At 50.0% G+C, this 18589-nt stretch overlaps 1 protein-coding gene and 1 long non-coding RNA gene across 4 annotated transcripts in view; one reads left to right on the top strand and one right to left on the bottom strand.

The window, feature by feature from the left end:
• The window catches only part of ZNF423 (zinc finger protein 423), a 333481-nt gene that overhangs the window by 108334 nt on the left and 206558 nt on the right, over positions 1 to 18589 (top strand). For all 3 annotated transcript variants that reach the window (XM_003998016.5, XM_023245565.2, XR_006590643.1), the window contains exon 3: positions 5000 to 5200. In XM_003998016.5, coding sequence (XP_003998065.2) covers positions 5000 to 5200 — 201 coding nt within the window. The remainder of the gene's footprint in view (positions 1 to 4999; positions 5201 to 18589) is intronic.
• On the bottom strand, positions 11913 to 17501 carry LOC123382370. The gene is made up of 4 exons (XR_006590644.1): positions 17058 to 17501; positions 14680 to 14766; positions 12771 to 12900; positions 11913 to 12277 (listed from the first exon to the last, which is right to left on the bottom strand). It is a non-coding gene; the product is annotated as an uncharacterized LOC123382370 (long non-coding RNA).

Genomic DNA, 18589 nt, shown 5'->3' with positions numbered 1-18589 from the left:
CAGAGAGAGAAGGAGACACAGAATCCAAAGCAGGAGACACAGAATCCAAAGCAGGCTCCAGGCTCTGAGCTGTCAGCACAGAGCCCGATGCAGGGCTTGAACTCATGAACTGTGAGACTATACGACTCTTAAACCAACTGAGCCACTCAGGTGCCCCTAGACCCCTCTTCTTGATGGGTGAGTGTGGGGTCTCAATACAGAAGAGCACAAGAGATGCAAGGTGTTGCTGATGTCTGTGTGAAAATGCGGGGAGCCGCAGGGAGGAAAAAAGCTAACCTACAGGGGCGCTGGGTGGCCCAGTCAGTTAAGTGTCCAACTTTGGCTCAGGTCATGATCTCACGGTTCGTGAGTTTGAGCCCCGTGTCGGGCTTTGTGCTGATAGCTCAGAGCCTGGAGCCTGCTTTGGATTCTGATTCTGTGTCTTCCTCTCTCTCTCTGCCCTTTCCCTGCTTGTGCCTTGTCTCTCTCTCTCTCTTTCTTTCTCAAACATAAATAAGCATTAAAATTAAAAAAAAAATTAACCTACAAAAGCATGAGTGAACATTGTGCCAAGCACACTGGTGGCAAAGGGAAGGGCCCTATGGGGAAGGAGTGTCACCCATGTGACATTGGTGCTCGGGGTTGCAGGGAGCCCTGTTAGGCAGGGGAGGAGTCACGTGGGAACGGGAGCGTGAAACCCTTGGCAGAACAAACTTGCAGTTCGAGGGCTTGAAAGAAGGTCTGTGTGGCCGCGACATAAGTGGTAAGTCGCGAGGCCGGAAGAACTTTCCCTGGACCTTCGGGGCTGGGACAAGGACCCCACATGGGATTTTGAAGGGTTTACAGATACCTCAACATTGTTTTCATGGAGTGTCTACTGTGGGGAGACCGTGTAGCAGAGCTGTTAGAGAGTCAGAACCAACTGTATTTGAAACCTACCGCTGGTGGCCTTGCTTTGCACCAGTGTCCTTCCAGAAGGTTCCTGGCACGCAGCAAGTGCTCTGTAAACGCTAGCTGCTCTTGGACTCCTGGCCAAAAGGCAGGTGCGCACATCTGAAAACAACTAGGCTATGAATTGTCCAGAGGGGTGTGTGAGGCTGGGGAGGTGGGGAGCTTTGTCAAGAGGGGGAGAGTCTAGAGCTCGGTGACCCTCAAGGAGAGGGCCCTATTCACAACTGCTCAGCTCAGCGAGGGCCTTCCCAGCATGGCTTCTGATTGCTCCAGGTGGCCCCCAGGAGGAAGTCAAGACTTCCAGGGCCCGTTTCCTGGAAGTCTTTCCCAGCCCCCGAGGGCTCCCTGGAGAATGCATTCCTCGGCCTGCTGACTTTGCTTCCTCCAGCCGGGCTGGTTGGAGTGACCAGTGGGTCACCTGTAGTTCAGGTGCAGACACTGAGATCACAGTGTCAGAAACTTAAGGCAGCGCTTGGGTTGGGGACCCAGGGCTAGTGGTGGCCTCTGAGCTCTGCCTTCTCCTTGCTCGCTCAGGCAAGGACTCACGGGGCCTCTGGGACTGGATGGAGACAGGACACGGGACAGGCAGGGCCACCCCTGACCAGCTAGAGCTGGGTCAGTGGAGGGGGGAAGGCCCATTCATTCGATCCCCAGGGCTTCCTGAGTAGCTGCACTGAGAGTGCCCAGGAATGAGAAGACCCCAAGAGTGCTCCAGAGAGGCCGGGCCCTCCTCAGAGCTCTCTGTTCTCTTCCCCTCCTGGGCCTTAGAGAGCTTAGGGCTCTGACAGGCCCTGGGTCTGGGGGAAGGGCGTGCTGCTTAACACGAGAACTTGTAGGTTCAATCCCCTGCATGGCTTTGGATGACCCCTCAGAGCCTCTGTTTCCTCATCTGCACGTGGAAAAATAGCATCATTTACTCTCTTCCCCTAGTGTGAGGTTCAGAGACTGCGGGCAATGAAAGTGTCTCACAGGGAGTAAAGCCCAAGGCGGATGGAAGGCTTCCTGTTTTGAGGTCCTGAATCTGCTGACACAGCAGAGGGACCCTTCAGGACTGGGTCTTCAGGGGGGTCCTGCTCCCCAACTTCTTCAGGCCATCATCTTTCCTCTCTGGCTTCCTGAGGGGCAGGCTGGCTGGCCCTTGTGACCCCGTGGGACGTAGGGGATGGGGCCCCCCACCTCTTCCCGCCTCCCCTCCCCTGCCCCTTTGTGAGCGGCCACCTTGCCTTTCCATTAGTAGACAGTGGCAGGGGAGGTGACAGTTCCTTAAAACAGATTTATACTCTTGGATGACTTTATGGGTTTTTGCCTTATAAAAACCTAAGAGTTGACATTCTGATTTATCTACTACTGAGTCAACAGGATGTACCAGATTTAAAGAGATCAAATGCATTGTAATGTTTGTGGCTCCAGTTGTGGATTAGATGAGCTATTATGGGAAGTGCTGCCAAGTAAATATGGCAAAAAAAAAAAAATTAAATATGTCTATTAAATTGTGTGTTAAGTAAAGTAGCACAAGTGTGGTGCCGAATGTAACTTAACTATCTGGAGAGTTGGTGTGATAGATAAAGCTAGAGTGATAGTTCTCTTTTTCCCCCCCTTCAGAACATTTTTTTTTTAAGGAAAGAGACTGTAAACTAGGAATTTCAGAGACGGGCGCTTGACTGTGTAACTGTGGTTGTGTGATGACTTATAATATTGAAGGCTCCAAATGATATTTTTCATTTCTTTGCTTTCTATTTCTTGTTGCCACCGCAGCGGCCGATCAGATTTCCTGAGATAAATATGCTGCCTGGCTTTTAATGGGATTTCCGTATTGCCGGGAGTTGGCATGTTCTGATAATAAAAGAACCAAAAAATTGTACATCCCTTAATTGGTAAGAAGAGAGATGTTTTGATGGGCCACAAATGGAAACATTGATTTTTACTGCCTCCGAGCAGTTGCGAGCAGCGTGTCAGGCCACGTTCCCCGCCACGGAAGGCGGCAGCTGGCTCTCCAATGAGCTGATTTGTGTTCACAGGTTCTTGATGTCGGGTGCTTTTGGAAGTGCGCATTTTGTGCAGATGGGAGAAATAGAGCCCTTATAACATTATCTGGTTCTAAATTGAAATATTTATAGGACTGTGGCTTCCACCTCGAATCGAATGCATTCTTTGCTTCGTTTCTCTTTCTGGCTTTGGCGACTAGTCCTCGGGGGTTTAAAGGTTGTGTGCTGAAGGCTTTCTCTGTAACTGCAGTGTTATGTGCTACATGCACGTGTGCACCCATGCGGGCACACGCACATCTTTGCATCTGCGTATGTGTTTGCATCAATGTCTTTACACATAACAGAGATTTCTCTCTTTAATTCAAATCGGTGCTACCCATCAAATCTGGATGGGTAGATTGTTTTCCAGGACAGACCGTGGAAGGGATAACACATGCTTTGATTTTCCAGTTCGAGTCTTTGTACTTGAATGAGGAAGTTTAATCCACTGACACTTACTGAGATTACTGATACATTCTGTGTGTTATATTTACCATGCTTTTTTTGCGCTTTGATTTACAAGTTCTTGATGTGCCCTATTAATCTCTCAGATTGAGGCCGTGCTCCATTTTCCCCGGCTGTGCGGGGAAGTGCACTAGACAGGAGTTAGGATGTCTAGGAGTTAAACATCTGTAGGGTGCTGGGGATTTTGCGCTCCCCTGGCTGGAGGCCAGGTGCCATACCTATGACATGGGGATAAAAAGCCTGTCCCTGTCTGTGGGCAGGACCACATGATTGCTTGAGCCCGCTTTTAGCTGTAGGATGGGAGAGACTGTGAATTGGGGCTATGCATATGGAGTTAGGGCTTTGAAAAAGTGTGGCACTACAGGAAATGAAACGCATCACATTATCATGATCATTAACTCACTTTTCTGTACGGTTTAGCCATTTGCACAGTGCTAAGTGCAGAATAGGCAGTTTATTTTATTTAAAAAAATTTTTTTTAATGGTTTTTATTTATTTTTGAGACAGGGAGAGACAGAGTTTGAACAGGGGAGGGTCAGAGAGAGGGAGACACAGAATCTGAAACAGGCTCCATCCAGGCTCTGGGCCGTCAGCACAGAGCCTGACGTGGGGCTCGAACTCACAGACCATGAGATCATGACCTGAGCCGAAGTCGGCCACTTAACCGACTGAGCCACCCAGGCGCCCCTAGGCAGTTTATTTTAAAGAAACTGGCCAGGGTGCGGAGGGGGGGGCACCTAGGTGGCTCAGTCAGCTGAGCGTTCGACTTCGGCTCAGGTGACGATCTCGCTGTTCCCAGGTTTGAGCCCCTCATCGGGCTGTCTGCTGTCAGTGAGGACCCTGCTTTGGATCATCTGTTCCCTGCCCCCTCTCTGCCCCTCCCCCGCTTGTGTGTGAAAATGTTCTCTGTCTCTCTCAAAATATAAACATAAAAAAATAAGTAAGTAAAGACATTGGTTGGTGATTCCAAAGCTGGTTCTCACTGTCTAGGCCTATCATGGGGCACGGGTGAGGGCTCAGATACATTTTAGCTTGTGATGTGACTATCTGTGGTCTCACAAACACATGTGCTTCCTTGATTCCAGAATCAGGACCTCTTTGCAAAGAACCGAGCCACTATCCCCGCATTGGGAGGCATGCTGTGTGGAAGGTGAACTTGGCTAAGGGATCTCTCTTGCTTTAAATTGCAAGGCTTTGGGAGAGACTAAAAGCTCAGGCGCGTTAGGAGCAGCTGATGAAGGCTCTGGAGGAGTGTATAAGAGAATTGGGTTTTCAGGAGACAAAACGCTAAGGCGTCTTCACCTCTGCGACAGGTCATGACCCCCAGCATCCGTGCACAGAGGAAGATGACAGGATGTCCCCCTAGAAGATTTGCACCAAAAATTAAAGAATCTAGTTGAGAATTATGGCACCACATGCTACAAAACCCCCCATATATTAATATACTGAGAGGCGTCAAGAATAATGGACCCTGGGAGGTAGAGTAATTAAACGTATCTTAATAAATGCTGGGCGATCCTTTTAAGACCCCTTCCCAAGGCCCCGTCAGCTGACATGGACTGTATTCTTCCTGTTGGCAGGAGGCCTGGAAGGAGAGCCAGAGTGTGATCGGAAAACCAGCCGTGCGCTGGAAGACAGGAACAGCGTGACAAGTCAAGAGGAGAGAAATGAGGACGATGAAGACGTGGAGGAGGAGTCAATTTACACCTGCGATCACTGTCAGCAGGACTTTGAGTGTCTGGCGGACCTGACGGACCACCGGGCCCACCGCTGTCCTGGAGGTAATGCTAAATAACACTGGGATTCTGACAGGTGGTTATACGGATAATTGGACATAGCAACAGCTTGAAGCCTCGAGTGAGATTAAAGAATTAATAATGTAATTTTACAGTTAATGTCATTTTATTGTGGTGCCTTGGGTACCCTGTATCCGCCTTTTAAATAAAATTAAAAATAAAAGCAACAGCTTTCTGGCAGGCAGGAATTTGGTGGAGACACCCTGTCTCTGCTTCCCCAAACTACAGTCTATAGAATATGGGCCAAGAGTGGGTGCAGCCTGCACCCTGGATTTCTGGAAGGCCTTTTAGAAACCCAGCAATTAAGAGGTTGTTAGTGCAAAGTTAAGTAGCTTAAGTGTGGAAAGCTGCGTGAAGGAGTGTGCTCTGAGGCAGGGCTTGTATGGGACAGGGAGAATTTCAAAGGCCAATGGGCAGAATGTCTGCACAGGCAGAAAGGCATCTGGTTCCACCTCTTTGTTTGGCCTCCTGCTTCTCTGAGGAGGACGGGGGTGGCTGGGATCTGTCCTGTCAAACCTGTAGTCAGCCAAGACTGTGGCCCTGGTTCCTGTGTTGTGGCAGCCTCAGAGAAGATGGCCAAGGCCACAGTTTTGCAGGAGCTATTTAAGACCTCATGCATCATGTGTGTCTGTGTGTCTGGGTCATGTGGGTGGATGGAGTGGGACAATGGGGGCATGTGGATTGCATGGGGGTGTGGCAGCCATACTCCAGGGGTAGGGGGTTCACGTATTTCCAGGCCCTGAGCAAGGATTCCAGAGCATCTGTGTTCCTTACATAGCTATCCCTGGCATCTCTCTCCACCATGCATGCTGATGAAACACTTTGGATGCTGGTTTGTGGGGGAAAGGAACTAAAAATCTCAGACAGTATTCCAAAGGGGGCCTGTCACCTGTTTTGGGGGGGAAATTCGTTGGTAGGAAGTACGTTGGGACTCAAAATTCTTGCTTCCTCTACTTTTCATGCCTTCGTAGAAGTTTGAAAGCCAAGTGTTTGGGGAGCTATGACTTTCCCTCTAGTGACTCCTGTACCTGCACAGCCTTGATTAGACCAAGTCCCTCGTTCTCAACCTCTGGAGGGAATAGATCCCAAAAACAGTGGACCCAAGAGGACTCTTACAGTTTTGGACTTTTTGGGGCTAAGCAAACCAAATGCCAGTCATTTGGAACTTGTGGTATTTCAACCATAGGCAGAGGTGATGGCCAACTTAGAAGCTCAGAATCAGAATTGGAAGGGATGTATGGGGTTGGCTTTTCAGTGCCCTCATTTCCTGAGGGAGAATACTGAGGCACTGAGAGGGAAAGGTGACTGATGGAGGTCAGCTAGTGAGTTGGTGGCTGAGCCAGGACCTCTCTGGGACCCTGGGCTGTGTACTCTCATCCTTGAGAAAACAACAGATGCCTGTGTATTTCTTGATTTAGCCAAGAACTGAGGTGGGATGTTAACTATACGAGGATGAAATATTGTCACTGACTTTGAAAACAATCAATTAATTGATCTTCTAATTAAAAGTGATTGTCTTTATTTGCTAAGTGTAAAAGAACACGTGGGTCTCAATTAGCATTGATGTGGGGCCCCTGAGGCCCCCCTGCGGACCCCTGCAGAGTGCTGCTTCGTGGAGTCTCTGTGGCTCGTGGACTGAGGCCATCCCGGGCACTACTCCATTCTTCAGAACCAAGGAGGTACTCTTGTCTCTCTCCACACCTGAGAATGGTGGTGTTTCTAGGAGGAAGAGGACGAATGTGAGGCTTCGAGGCTGTGTATCGGGGGTCTGTGCTAGAAATAGTAGCTAATTGTGCTTCGGTCCTGGGCAGGATTCTTTTCCCGATGGCTGTCTCTTCTCTCCGTAGCCTCACATGGGCTGACATCACAGTAGCTCTGTCTACAGGGTCTTCAGCCATCTTTACTGATGCTGCAGATGGCCACCGATACTCCTGCCTGCTTCCGAACAGGACCCCGCTAACGACCTCCATGGGGACGCGGGAGCCAGGAATATCCCCAAGCCCCGGAGCATTGGAAGGGAGTCAGAAATTCCTTAAAAGAGTATGGGAAACGACCTTGCCTAATAGCATCCCTGAGAAATTCATTACCGCCCAGTAAGGTGTGACCCAGTCTGGGAGAGTCTCCCCGATGTGGAAGAAATATGTGAGGAACGATTTTCCCCCAGGTCTTAGGTTCTGAGGATTACCCAGTGACAGGATCAATCACTGGGAATTGTGGGCATATTTTTCAAAGCGAGTCCCTCTCTAGGCCACCTGCACAGTCTCTGAGCTGCAGTGGTTTCCCACTGCATCCCCAGAGAGGTTTCTGGAGCTCCTGGGGTGGGTATTGGGGCCTGTCTGACCGAGGGGGGCTCTGACACCCACCCCAGCCAGAGCTGTCCACGTTAAAAAGTCTTTTATATATTGGGCTTTAGCAGAAGATGTGTGAAAATTGGCTTCTGCTTTAAAAGCTTGAACTGGCCCAAAATGTGGTAGCAGGTCCTCCCAGGCTAGACTCACGGGTCTGCTGGATGCTCATCATTGGTCTTTTAGTCGCTGTACTAGGGACGACGACGCAGGTAGGCAGCGTGGCCACTCTGTCATCCTGGAGGGAAAGGTGGACCCTCAACAGACAACAAAGACCATTTCAGAGATGGCCACGCTCTGCTGAGGCTGGGCGGGCTCTGGGTGCTGGGCAGATGTTTCTGAGGGAGCAAACAAGTCTTGTTTGGAGGGAAGGTGGGGCGCTCTCTGCTTTTGTGAATTTGGGGCCTAAGGGCAGCGCCACCTGTCAATCCCGCTGTCCTCTCCTCCTGGAACTGGAATTAGGCCTTGGGTGTGAACAACACTCGTCCCCACTCATGTTCTGTCTGCAAGAGGGCTGTTACTCCTGGAACCTGGAGACTGCACACCCCTCGCCAAGCAGGTCTGTCTGGCGCGGTGGAGTGGGTGGAGGGATTTGGGGGGAGCGTCTTGAGTGTGGTTCTTCTTGAAAACTGCTTTAGCAGGGTGGCCTCTTGGCTCTTTCTGTGTCTTTCTGTGGATGTTGGGGTGGGGGTGGGGCAGTGACTTGTTCCATCAGAATCTGGGAGAGTAGCTGAGGTTTGGAGATTTTCTGAGGGGGCTGTGAATTCACCATGGAAGGTGGGAGGGCCTCTTGCCAGGATGCCGTTGGTGGCATTCATAGGGAGAGCAGGCCCCTGGAATTCTGCACCGAAGAACCCTCACTTGCAGAGATCCTGGAACTTGAGAAGGCACCCTCTCCATTGTCCCTTAGCAGGAGAGGCTCTGCTGGGACCAGGAGAGGCTGTTGAAGCATGAACTTCAAGAACCCAGACCTCAGGGTGCCTGGGTGGTTCAGTTGGTTAAACGTCTGACTCAGTTTCAGCTCAGGTCGTGATCTCACGGTTCATCAGTTGAGCCCCCATCGGGCTCTGTGCTGACAGTGCGGAGCCTGCTTGGGATTCTCTCTCCACCCCTTCCCCCCTCACTCTCTCTTTCTCTCTCTCAAAATAAATAAATAAACTTAATAAAAAAAATTAAAAAAAAAAAAGAACCTAGATCTCTTTCTGTCTCCCTCTTTCTCTCCATCTTTCTGCCTCATTGTCTCTCATTTGTGTCCAAGGAGAAACCAGCCTTAAACCCACAAGGCATCAAACACTGCATCCTTATGACACGAAGTGAGATCAGCAAAGAGCCATCCTCTCTGCTGATGCTTACACCCCAAGTACTGATTCCTGCTTGCTCCCCCCCAGACCCTGCCCACAGGGTGACTTATGTTCATGGGCTTGGCGTCGGGGGCACTTGCCACTTTGTATTCTGCATTTGTTACCGAACATTTTCTGAATGGATTTCCATGCTGGGACATGATCTTCTCCATTATCCCTGTTTTGGGGGTGAGGGGTAGGGGAATCCCTCTTTTTTTAACATAGCATTCAGGCAGATAAAACTTGGGTTCCTGGTACTGTGTCTATATACTACAAAAATAATAGATTTAGACCAGTCTGCCAGGAGACTAGGATTTTACAACAGAGTTCACAAAGGCTGACTTGATGCCTGTGATGGGCTTGCCTGTTCCTCACGGAGCATCATTTGTAGGCAACAGATGAGGAAATGTCCAGAGCGTTTGGTGGCTGTCTGCACTGATGATAGAAAGTCTCCATTACTTCAGGCCCTACTAACTTGAATGATGTCAGAACAGGGAGTGAGCCGAAGTTTACGTTGACCCAGTTTGTGAAGTGTTGGCCAAGCACGTTTGGACCCTATAAACGGTTGCAGGCAGGTGTTTTTCATCATCTTCTAGAAGCCCAGAGGACTTCAATTGCTTTAGAAAGTATCTCTGGGAACTTCCTGGGGCACCATGGAAGCAGGTATGAGAGGTTTGATTTACCCAGGGGCTGATTCCAATTTTTTATGTGCTCATTGAAGCAGGTCAGCTGTGGACCTTCAGTCTGGATTCAGGTGGAATGTTTTACGGCTTTCTGGTACAAATACTACCTTTTAAGGATACTCTGTGATTTAGACTGACTGCTGCTTTGGCCCAAATTAATGAGGCTGACTGCCCGAGGACATTTGGGTGCTGGATCTGTGCTGTTGTAATGTTTTAGATCTGACTTTCATAGGGATGCTCTTCCTTGTGACAGGACTGGGCTGTCAGCAGGGGTGTGCACTGTGCCAGTCCTGGAATGTGGCAGGTCCCCGGGGCCAGAGCACCTGATGGCTTCTGGAGATCCCTACCCTCTTTGCTATAGGCATCACTGGTGGAGTTTGGGTTTTCATCATAGGTATGGAGAGGCAGATGGAGTCTCTTGAGAAGGACTGAGGCTTCCAATTCTGGGCCTGTCTGGGCACTTGATCCATTATAGAAATTGCCTGTAGGACCAGGTTGGAGCTGAGCATTGGTTTCTTGGCTACAGGTGCCATTTCCTGGTCTGTGACTCAGACCATGCTCCTCACTGAGCACAGAGAGGCATTCTTGAAGCACATGGGGTCCCTGCTGCCCCCCAGGGCTCCAAGTCTGGGCTGCAGCCTCCCTGATTGCTCTCCCTGAAGCCCCACCCCTGACAGTGCACAACACTGGTCAGATTCAGGAGTTATTCTGCAGTAGTTTTTTTTTTTTACTCAATTAATTTATTTTTGAGGGGGGGAGGGGCAGAGAGAGGGGGAGAGAGGGAATCCCGAGCTGACTCTGTGCAGAGCCCGACGTGGGAGATCATGACCTGAGCCAAACTCAAGAGCCAGAGGCTAAACCGACTGAACCACCAAGGTGCCCCTCTGTCATAGTTTTTAATGTGTTTATTGCTGGTCTCCTGCACTACTGTTCAGCTTCCTAAGGACAAGAGTCATGTACTAGCCCAGTGCCTGGCACACAGTAGTGCTTAATATGTGCTTATTGGATCAAGGAATGATTCCATGTAGTCCTCATAACAGTCCCAGCATGGAGATCCCTTTTTTTTTTTTTTAACCATTCATCCCCATTTTACACATTGGGCAGCTGAGGCTCAGAGGGTTACAGGTTCTTGCTGAAGGTTACAGAGCTTGATTTAAGACTTGAGGTCCAAAGAGCTCATGGAGAGAACATAAACTGGGGACAGTGAGCAATTTCCACCTAAATTCCAGACAGAAATAGCTTTTTTGAATGCTCAACTGAAAAAAAAAAAAAAAAAAAAAAGATGGGGAGGGGTTTGTTCAAATAACAACAGCAAAAAAATGTGCTCCCTGTGGGTTAATTTTGCTGCTCCCCCTTTGGCTGCCCCCCACTTCCTGAGGACTGGGACTGAGGAGTGTTTCCCTAGCCCCTTCAGAAAGGCAGACCCGCCTTTTCTGGCGAAGGTGAAATGCTGCTGTGTAAAAAGCCGGGTGGAAAGTTAATTACACCCTGGTTTGTTCAGCTGTGGCCAGAGTGACCTGTGGGCCCTAATTACAGGGCTGGGGCTGCGTGAAGGCTGGCACCTTTGCCAGCCTCGTTCCTGTCCGCCGGCTGGCGGGATCTTGCCTTTGTGTGCAGGCTCAGGCCCTTTCTCGCTCCGACAGCATGGGTGGGGGCCCTCCTTGCCTTATTGCTCGGGGCGCCCCTCGTACTGGTTCCATTTGGGCAAAAAGGAGTCGGCACGGGCCAGCCGCTGGGCATTGCACTGCCAAGTGCACAGGTGCAGGGCGCGAGTTCCTTCTGCCCGTGGGGAGTGTGCACTGCGCCTTGGTGTCAGCCGTCGTCTCGCAGTGCAAAAGGCTTGGGGGCTTGAGCACAATTAATACCCCCACATGAAGAGCTTTCCTGCATGCAAACAGCATCCAGTAGAAAACACGGAGGAAGGAAGGATCCCACTCACGGTAGTCACAGAATGCATAAAGACCAGGGAGCAAGCCCAGGAAGCAACATTCGGATGTTTGGAGAGGACATGCAAACAGGCCAAATCAACTATGGAGGGACACATAAGAGATTTCAATAAATGAAAAGGCGGGCCTTATTCTTGGATGGAAAGATTAAATATCGCACATATGTCAATTTCCCCTAAATTAACTGTTAACTTTATGTTAGCCTGTGAAAGTAACAATGGGATTTGGTTAGAAATAGACAAGCTGATTTCTAACATTCATAAGGAAAAATAGGCACGCAGGGAAAGGGAAGAAAATTCTGAACAAGAGGAATGATGGTAACCAGATCAGATTTCATTTTTTTATTTTTAATTTTATTTACTCAGTCATTCACTTTTACAGTAGGCTTCACGCCCAACACGGAGTCCAGCACGGGGCTTGAACTCACGACCCTGAGATCAAGACCTGAGCTGAGATCAAGAGTTGGACGCTTAACCGACTGAGCCACCCAGGTACCCCCCAGATCAGATTTTAAAGCACATTCTGAAGCTGTAGGAATCTAAGTGGTGTGGAACAGATGAGGGGCACAGAAATGGGACCTCAATAGAACTGGAAATTTAGTGTATGAGAAAGGTGTCATTGTGTGTCAGTGGAACATAGATGGATCACTCAGTAACCGGGGCTGGGATGACGCGGTATCCGTCTCAAAGAAAGGAAATTGGATCTCTCTCCTCCTAACGTCAGAACAAATCCCAAATGGATCAGAAATCTAAACAGAAAAAGAAAACTTAAAAATACTAAAAGAAAACATAAGTGAGTTTTTAAAAAATATAATAGTATCAGAGTGGGGAAACCTTTTCTAAATATAACCCTAAACCCAGAAGCCATAAAACAAAAGACAAATATTCAACCACATAAAAATAAAACATTTCTGCATTGCCAAAACCACAATAAATCAAACCAAAGACACATATCACAGGCAAAAGCTATTTTTCCTTAATGTGTAAGGAGCTCCTACCAACACTAAGAAAATAACCAATAAATCAACAGGGAAGCAGGGCAAAGTCTGGGCTGCCTGAGGCCAGCACCTGCTCAGATTGGTTGTGCCACACTGGTCTTTAAATATTTGGAATACCTCCCATGTGCAAAGGACAGAAATGGAACCAAAAGATATGCTAGTGGGATCTTACACATTTAGGGAAGGGTAAGAAACTTCATTAGAGTAGGAGAACTGTAAATTTAAATCACAGGAAAATACTTACCAGTTTTAACTGACCAGACTGGCAAAGACCAAAATGTTTACCAGCCCATCGTGTTCGTGAGGATATATATCCTTTATGCCAAGGCTTGGGGTCTTCTCCTCTCTGTCCTTGGGGTGGCCTTGGCCTATGGCTAGAACATGTAGTAGGTGCTCAAGAAAAGTTTGCTTATTTTGTCCCCAAGGAGGCCACAGCCCCTGTGAGGTAAGAGCTGTGAGATAGCAAAAATAAAGGCTGCACATGCTGTGTCTGGACATAGTAGGTCTTCAATTAATGAATAATCAGAAGGGGGAGTTACAGAAGAGATGGTTTATTCATTGAATAACTATTTATTGAGCATGTGCTTTGTGTAAGGGCCCTTCTGGGTGCTGGGGTTGTAGGACCTGTTGATTTAAATAAAAGGTAACTCAGTGGAGAAGGTGTTCACTTCACAGAAGCATTCTGTAACTTGTGAGGCAATAATGCCGTAGGTGGCCTTTAAATAGCTGGCTTCCCCACTGCCTTTAAAAAGATGCTTCCAGGGGGGCGCCTGGGTGGCTCAGTTGGTTAAACGTCCAACTTCGGCTCAGGTCATGATCTCACGGTTCATGAGTTTGAGCCCCGAGTCGGGCTCTGTGCTGACAGCTGGGAGCCTGGAGCCTGTTTCAGATTCTGTGTTTCCCTCTCTCTCTGCCCCTCCCCAGCTTGTTATCTCTCTCTCTCTTTCTCTCTCTCTCTCTCAAAAAAAAAATAAATAAATAAACACTAAAAAAAATACAGAGATGCTTCCATGCACAGAGACATCATGCCCCACAGCATCTCTGGAAGATGCTAATGTCCTGTTAGTGTGCTGCTGTTTGGGAGGGAAGTGGATGGGCTGGACGAGTAACCGTCCATCTGGGTCTGCCTGGCCTGTGGTGAGATCAGAGCCCTCCCTTAAGCTGCCTGCTCCCTGCCCTCCGAGTTACCCATTAGAAGGTGCCTGGGACACCAGTAGGCTGTGTGGGACCGTGATTCTCTCTGGGCTCGGGCAGCTGAGCCCTGGCTCCTGGTGGTCATATGGAGGGGAGTTGTCTTTCAGATGCTGGTGTTATTATCCACCTCCTATGAAGCCTGCGGGTCCATAGAATGTGTCCCTCTTGGCTTGATTATGTGGCGTGAACGCTGCCTGCAGGTCTCCAGAAATTGGACACCAAATCTAACAGGATGGAAGGCAGGCATTGCGGTGGGAAGAATCCACGTCTCTCTTGGTTTTCACGGGAAAAGGTGTGTCCATGTATGTGTTCTGAGGATTCTGGCTCTCCCCAAAGTGGAGAGGATCTTTTCCTTCTTTCCCCCCCAGCTAGCCTGACTACCTTGATGGTTTTCTGAATCACTTGCCCAACGGTGGGTTCTTTTGTGTCTAGGGGTGGGCCAGAACAGAATTCAGGTGTGGTGTCTGACACCAGGAATGTGTCTGCTACAAACACCTCCTGGGAGGAGCCTTAGTGAGGAGACCCTGGAGAGCCTTTGGGGCTGAGAGTGAAGGGGACTGGCCTGGGACTGGGGCAGTCTGGGTCCTGGTTTCTACTCCTTTTCCGGCAGCAGCCAAACCTTCTGCTGGCTTCCTGTTGTTAGGACCAGGATGTACACCCAGCGGGACCTCAGGGTCCTGGAAGGAAAACACAAACCCCAAGCTGGCCTTCAGGTTGGTTGAGTGTGTATTTCTGGGTCCAGCCTGCTGTTATCCATTACTGCTTGGCAGTTTCCAGAAGGCACATGTTACACCAGCAAGATGTAATACCATACCTACTTTAAGCTTGGGGCTGTGTGTGTGTGTGTGTGTGTGTGTGTGTGTGTGTGTATGAGAGAGAGAGAGAGAGAGAGAGAGAGAGAGAGAGAGAGAGAGAGAGAGAGAGAGAGTGTTTCTATTAACAAGGAATGTAAAATCTACCTGCAAAGTGAAGTCACCATGAGCCTCTGGATTGCCGGGCACATAGTAGGTCCTCAGTGAACGTGCTGTCTGCATACTCGACTCCAGCTGACAAGCAGAGCAAAAGCAGAGTCATCGGCTCAAGGAACTGAGAAGTGAGGCTGGCTGCCAGCATGGCCCTTCGAGGACATGCTCTAAGGCTGTCTTTAAAACCCCATCCCCAAGTGTTCAGCTGCAGAGGTCCACCTCTGGGCTTCTACCCTCCTGAGGCAGAGAAAGAGCAAAGGTGACCAAGGCTCATTCCCGCAGGCATCACTGAAGCCGGTGGGGTGGGGGGCGAGGGGGCGGTGTGGAGACAGACGTACATAGTAGCTAGGCTCAGGATGATGGGAATCAGGGGCACCTCCATACAGACCACTGGGACTGAGAATTGGGGAGGGAGGGGCTCCCAGACGGTACCAGGAATCACGGATGCCTTCTGCAGGAGGAAGGAGTGACATACAGGCAAATATGGAGGAGTACAGGGGCACCTAGGTGGCTCACTGGGTTAAGCTAAGCGTCCGACTTCAGCTCAGGTCATGATGTCGTGGTTCATGGGTTCGAGCCCCGTGATGGGCTCTCTGCTGTCAGCACAGAGTCTGCTTTGGATCTTCTGTCCCCACCCCACCCCCCCCCCCGCCTCTCCCCTGGTCTCTCTCACAAAAATAAGCAAGCATTAAAACAAATGTGCAGGAGTACAATATTGAATCAAATGCCAGATTGCTGGGGATCCATGGTCAAGTCCATTCACTTGGCTCTTGATAGGATACAGCCATCTCATTTCAGAATTTTAGGGAAGCAGGTTCCTCCAAGAACACCTCGTGCAGCACCTTCTAACCTTATTCTCAACATAACTCGTGTACAAGGCCAATACATGTAGTGCGCTCTGTTATGGGGTTTGGCAGATTTTGAACTCTGTCTACATCTCTCCTCCCACCCCCTCAGCCCCTCAGAGCAGCTGCTCAGGAGCCCCTCAGGCAGTCTGAAAGCCGGGACTGGGCCAGGGTTTTCAGTGAGGTGGGACTAGTCCAAAGTCACACAGGGAGGTGGTGCCTTAGTGGGTGTTGTCCCCCCTTCCCGAAGAGGTAGCTGGTAATACAGGGGAGGCAGTGCAGCAACCAGGATGGACAGAGCTCTGGTGCCGGGCCCACAAACCTCATGCATTTGGACTGGACTTTTTCTTTGCTTCTTGGGGAGGAGTGACTCTGACTCTTGAATTATAAACTTCATGGCAGTTGTGCTCCTACCTTAAGGGGGTCCACAGAGGCTGGCCCACCCTTCCCCCATCCTCTGCCCCCTGGTTTGGGGGCAGAGTTCTGGGAGAGGAAAGTCATGCCCTGGGGGCACCCCCCAGCTGCTGGGCCTTCAGGATGTCGCGTCCAGGCCTTGGGCCCAGGCTGGAGCGAGGCTGGGCGACCATCGGGTTGGTCTGGCCCTGAGGCCTGAGTGGCTGAGGTGCCCAGATGGTGTGGAGAAGCATCTGTGAAATCAGTGTGCTGTGCCAGCTCCTGCGAAACCCAGGGTGACCAAAGTCACATCATCCACCACATCAGCTTCACGGGGAAGGAGGGGGCGCGGATAAAGTATTCCAAAATCACAAAAACAAGATTTTTGTTTTTCTTTCGTCTGTAGGTATTTCTGTAATAAGTGTTTTCCCCCAATGTATACACGTATAGCTCCAAAATCTCAGTGTTACCGAGAAAACGCAGGGTCGGTTATGTGGTGCTTTGGTCAATCCCTTCCCTTCAAGGTTCTAGTTCCATTAGTCCAGCCGTCCCTGTCCCTGCCTGCTGTGTCTGTCACTGATGGTCAGGATGCACAGGGACCAGAGGCCCTCAGAGAGGCCCTGTTGTTTTTCTCCTGGAGGTGAGCCTGTGCATTCCTCATTCTGGTGGCCATAAAGACCTGAAAATTGTGTTTCCTGAGTCATCAATCTTGGTTTCCTCCAATTTGAGGTTTGAAAAGCTTTGAGAAATGCCTGTAGGTGAAGTTCGGAATAGCCTCCAGCTGGATCCTGACCTGGTTCTGGGGTCAAAGGGGCAACTAGAAAGTATTGTTCTCCAAGAGTCCTTTATTACAGCTGAAAGCTATTGATGGTCTATTCCTGTGTCCCTTACTTAGGCCTCAGTTGCCAGCACCCAGAAGAACAAAGCCAACAACTGGTCAAAAGAAAACATGTTCCTTAGAACCACAGCATCCCCTGGTATTCATTCATTCATTCATTCATTCACTCATTCATTCACTCATTCATTCATAGAATGACTTTTTAAAGCACCTACTATGAGCTCAGAGCTATTTTAGACGTGGAACAGAGAGTAGCGAGTGGAACAGACAATAGTTCCTGCCCTTCTGGAGCTTACCTTTTATAGCATCACGCCCCTCGCTGGCTTTGGTCACGAGATTCTTCAACTGACCTGTATGTAGTGACTTTGTTCTAAAGAACCGCTTGGTTCCTTCTGTGGTGTAGCTGAGTGCTGGCCAAGGCCCATGTGAGCAGTACAAGCGGGGAGAACGCGTAGCGGCTTTCCTGCCAAAACGGTAGTGTGCTCAGAGTCTGTGTCAGCAGAAGCAGGATGAGGGAGTGCTCGCTCTGTTCTACGTGTTGCTGGAGAGACCAGGGCTGGAGAGGGGTTCAGGGCAAGATGGAGAGGGGAGGCCTCAAAGCCCTACTTGCAGGATTCTCGGTGGCTGCTCTCAGAAAATTAACCCTAATTTGTTTCAGTCAAGTGGGGGAGTTTAGTGGCTCAGGTCAATAGAAACTCCCGTAGTCGGCACTAGCTTCAGGTGCGGCTAACTCCAGGCACCCTGGCGAAGGCCTTGGAGCCCCCGGTTTTCCTACGTCTCCTGGCTCTGATGAAGGCTGTGTTGGCTTTAGGCTTGGGCCAAATGAAGTGCTCTGAATGGCAGAGCCAGAGCCGTTCCCCAGAGGAAAGCAGGGTGCTGCCGGCAGAAGAAAGGGGGAATGGATGCTGTTAGGCAGCTTCGGCCCAAAGAGGGAATGAGTTTATGCCGTTTAACCAGAGTCCCGAGTAGGTGACCTGACCTCGGATAGGTTTGAGCCTGGCCAGGCCTGCCCACACAGCCGGTGTGCATTCCTAGGCTGGTGATCCAGAGGTTGATGTTTTTACGGTCACCTTTTGGATAAAATGTATTAACAGAGGGGGAACGGTTGAGTAGCAGAAGGTCTGGTCAAAGCTGTGCCCCAAAGCCGTGGGGGAGCAAGGAGGAGGTGCCCGGAGCCATCCCTCCATTAGTCTTGATACTCCAAGGGACAGAGCCAAGACCGGTTCTAGAGGCCCCCGGGACACCCATTCTGGCCCACATATAAGGACCAGCTTCCTGGTGGCAAGAGACTTTAAAAGGCTGGAGATGACACATTAAATGGCAAGAGGGGAGGGCAGTGGCATGTGGGGGTGGGCAGTGGCATGTGGGGGTGGGGCCGGCACCGAGTGAGTTTTTAGGTTCCTCTGAACCGCGAGATCCCGTGACTGGCATCCTGAAAATGACACCCTAAGCATGGAAAAATGAAGAACGTCCCCAAACAAAATGAGAAATCAACCAAATGTATCTCCTGCTGTCTGGGGCGTGTGGTTCAAGGAGTGCAGCCAGCAGGGGATCCACGGGCCCAGCCTTAGAGAGGGAGTTAGCAACTGCTTGTGGTGCTGTGGCAAAGGCTTGGGGTGCGGGTAGGGGAAGGGATGAAGTGGGGGTGGGGGAGGAGGTGGGGTGGGATAGGGCTGGGGGAGGGGGTTTCAGAACCGGGGGGAAAAGAGCAAGGAAATCTGAAATTTAACTCTGGCACTGGTCTAAAATAAAGCTAAACTATTGGTTGAGTGTTTTGGCAGTGTTTTTAAACCCTGTGTGTGCCAGCTCAGGGAAAAAACGTACAGGG

The sequence above is a fragment of the Felis catus genome, chromosome E2, assembly GCF_018350175.1.
Source record: "Felis catus isolate Fca126 chromosome E2, F.catus_Fca126_mat1.0, whole genome shotgun sequence".
NCBI lineage: Eukaryota > Metazoa > Chordata > Mammalia > Carnivora > Felidae > Felis > Felis catus.
Note: the sequence above shows the minus strand (reverse complement) of the source record. Positions and strands in the feature narration are given on the sequence as shown.